General features: G+C 43.9%; 1 protein-coding gene across 2 annotated transcripts in view; it reads right to left on the bottom strand.

The window, feature by feature from the left end:
* Positions 1–63: 63 nt before the first annotated feature.
* The window catches only part of pard6a (par-6 family cell polarity regulator alpha), a gene marked incomplete in the record, with an annotated part of 17,212 nt that continues 13,544 nt past the window's right edge, over positions 64–3,731 (bottom strand). The window contains 2 exon segments of one of the 2 annotated variants that reach the window (XM_014017615.1): positions 64–549; positions 2,412–2,611. In XM_014017615.1, the coding sequence (XP_013873069.1) occupies positions 231–549; positions 2,412–2,611 (519 nt within the window). 2 annotated transcript variants of the gene reach the window in all.

Genomic DNA, 3,731 nt, shown 5'->3' with positions numbered 1-3,731 from the left:
GTGTGTGTGTGTGTGTGTGTGTGTGTGTGTGTGTGTGTACAGAATTTAAAAGCAGGGGTTTTAAAGTGATCTTTCTGAGTCTCGTGTGCAGTTGTCGTGTTTAAGTCACATCGTCGCAGTAATTGTCACATTTACTGTCGCCGTAGTCGTTGCGCTTACATCACCTTGCAGGCGATGTTCCACAGTAACCGAGTGACGTGGCGCCGTCAGTGTTTCCATGTTAACAGTCGTCACAGTGTTAGTTCAGTGCCATCCTCTTTTATGCTGTCTTGGCTGCTGCTGGCTGTGCGGGTTAAACTTCCGTTGTGACCCGACGTGGCGTGGGCGCTGTAACCCAGGGACGCTCCGATGCTGCCGGGCAGCGACACGCTCTGTGGGAGGGGTCTGCCCATGTTCGAAGGGTGGGTCCCGCCACGAGACAACTCTCCGTTAAGGTTGACACTGTCCCTTTTATTGGCGGTTTGGGGATTGTATACCGTCAGGCACTCGTTCTCCAGAATGATGTCCCCATCATCATCATCATCCTCACTGTCGCCCTCAGCGATGCTGCTGCTGTAACAACAGAACACTGTTAGTTATAAACCTTTATTTAAAGGCCTGAAGGCAACCTATTTATTGTACATGATGTTGGTCTGTGGGAGGAAAAAAAAGAGCACTCAACATGAGTGCTCTCACAAACATGAGGAGAACATGCAAACTCCACACAGAAAGACTCCAGGTCTAACCATCAGCACTAACCACTGAGCAGTTTGCTGGCAGTTGTTCTGCAGCACTTGATTTTACAGTCATTTATTTACACATACTAATTCCAGGAGAACATGGGGTCAGTGTGCTGTCCAAAGATGCTTCAGGATTTTTCTGCAGAGCTAACAATTAACACCCAAAAGTTCCAGTGAGAATTTAATATTTTCTGACAGAGAAACAGATTATATTATAACTATTATTATGACCCCCGCATGCCAAGCATAAGCGGGAGTCATTGTTTTCGTACTGTTTTTTTTCCAGTGATATTTGGTCAACCGTAGCACAAAAACGGCTGCACCAATCAACATGAAATTTGGCAGGACTGTAGATGAGTCAGACCTACACTGCGCCAGCCAACGGTTTTACGATAGACTCCATATTTGAGGACGGGGCTCCTTTCAAAGAGGGGGTGTCAGGACATGCTAAAATGCTTATAACTCAGAAACTGTTCANCAACCGTACCACAAAAATGGCTGCACCGATCAACATGAAATTTGGCAGGACTGTAGATGAGTCTGACCTACACTTCACCAGCCAACGGTTTTACGATAGACCCCATATTTGAGGAGGGGGCTCCTTTCAAATTGGAGGTGTCAGGGCATGCAAAATCGCTTATAACTCAGAAACTGTTCAACATAGGAGCTTCATATTTCTTTTGTTGTTTAGCTCTGATGAAGCTCTATCCATCAGGCCTACCAACCAGTGCCCCACCTCCATCCCCCACCATCCCCCGGACCCCCAATTAATCTGAAAAAGGGGTATCTGGATATACAAAAATGGCTATAGCTCAAAAACCATTAAACATAGGAGCTTCAGATTTTTGTTGGTTGTTTAGCTCTGATGAGGGGCTATCCCCCATGATCCCCTGGACCCCCAATTTATCTGAAAAAGGGGTGTCTGGATATACAAAAATGGCTATAGCTCAAAAACCATTAAACCTAGGAGCTTCAGATTTCCGTTGGTTGTTTAGCTCTGATGAAGGGCTATCCATCAGGTCAACCAATGCCCCCCCACACCCTGAAAAAAAAGTCCCCCACTAAAACAACACTACAATTTTAGGACGCACCTAGTAGCATGACATTTATTAGGAATAAAGACTTCTGAGTTCTGGTGCATTTGTGTGTGCGGGGGTCATTATGTTACCGCTATGCGGTGTCTAGTTTTTTTTTTCAGTGATTTTTGCTCAACTGTAACACAAAAACGGCTGCACCAATCAACATGAAATTTGGCAGGACTGTAGAAGAGTCTGACCTGCACTGCGCCAGCCAATGGTTTAACGATAGACCCCATATTTGAGGAGGGGGCTCCTTTCAAAGAGGGGGTGTCAGGACATGCAAAAACGTTTATAACTCAGAAACTGTTCAACATAGAAGCTTCAGATTTCTTTGGTTGTTTAGCTCTGATGAAGCTCTATCCATCAGGCCCACCAATCCACCCCCCCACACCCAAAAAAAAGAATAACTAAGAACAAAAAAGCATGTTTATGTACTCCTGTCCAGGTACTCATATCAATGTACTCCGATCCATGTACTTTTGTCTATGTACTCCTGTCCATTACTCATTTTTATGTACTCCTGTCCATGTACTCATGTTTATGTATTCCTGTCCATGTACTCATGTCCATGTACTCATGTTTATGTACTCCTGTCCATGTATTCACATCCTACCTTGCTGTTATTGGGTTGCTCTGAGATGCGGGGCTTGGAGAATCATGGGACAGAACAGAACCAGTAGATCCAGCTGAGTCCACAGAACCAGAGTTCCCCATGGAGTTTTTACTCCCTCGATGAACAACGTTGTTCCTCTGGTTTGCTGGCTTCACTGTCACTATCAGGTTGTGACTGTTGGCCACCATCATGTCTGTCACCTGAAACAACAGAGACGTGACTCAGAGAAGAACTGAAACATCTGCAGGACTCCTTCCCTGTTTTTAATCAAATCAAACAACTTTATTTATTCTAAAAAGGACTATTCAGTTTGCAGTTTTTGTTATACATCGACAAATCCACTGATGAAAAACTTATATAAAGCTGCATCCATCCATCCATCCAGTAATCTGTCTCTGCAGACATAAGAACAACTTGTCCCATAAAGCCCAGCCTAAGGAAACAAATCAGCTCTATGGCACTCATTAATAACTCAGAAGTCATGAATCTGAAACACATTTTCTCTACTAGAGCCACATTAATTAAACCTCCGTTTGTCTCTGCATCCAACATAGAGATGTGCTCTGCTCGTCTTATTATTTCTCCGCAGTACATTACCTGTCAATCACCAGAGGGGTGGCCACACCTTAATGAAGGTCTATAAAGCTTAAAACTCAGAATAGAAGTGCAGTTATTGCTTTTTTAGCTTCTTTTTGGATTGATTATGACTTGGATAACAGAGAATCTTCATCAGCATTACTGATATAAAAGTTGGCAGCACTGTGGTACAGTTGGTAGAGCTGTTGTCTCTCAGCAAGAAGGTTGCTGGATGAAATCCCCACCTGGGTGGTGATCTCCCTGTGCATGATTGGGATTTCTCTAGGTATTCCAGTTTTCTCTCACAGACCAAAGACTTGCACCTGAAGCCTGGGTTATACCTCAATACACCGTGAAACAGCGGCTCAGTGATTGCGTCATTTCAGACGTCTTTTTCCTGACTGAGTATAAACAGGCTGAAGACGCAGTAGGCCATAAATTATCCTAATTCTTCCCTCTGCCCCCCAACAGCTCATATAAGTATATAAACAACAACAATGATGGCTGGATATTCTGTTTTTTCTTTTACTCAACAATCTTTGTTTTATTGGGTATAGAGTCCGCAGAGGAAAAAACTTTTTAATAGATTTTTTTGTTAACGGTGGTGATGGAAAAAAGATATGAACATGAGCTGCATGCTCACGTTCGGTAGGATCAAACTGAAAACCAGAAACACCTTTTGGTACCAGAAACGCCCCTGGGACGTGTCTTTAAGCTGAACTTCCTCATGGCAGAGCGCACCCC

Source organism: Austrofundulus limnaeus, unplaced genomic scaffold (genome assembly GCF_001266775.1).
Source record: "Austrofundulus limnaeus strain Quisiro unplaced genomic scaffold, Austrofundulus_limnaeus-1.0 Scaffold173, whole genome shotgun sequence".
In the NCBI taxonomy this organism is placed as follows: Eukaryota; Metazoa; Chordata; class Actinopteri; order Cyprinodontiformes; family Rivulidae; genus Austrofundulus; species Austrofundulus limnaeus.
This window is presented reverse-complemented; position numbering and strand designations above follow the sequence as displayed.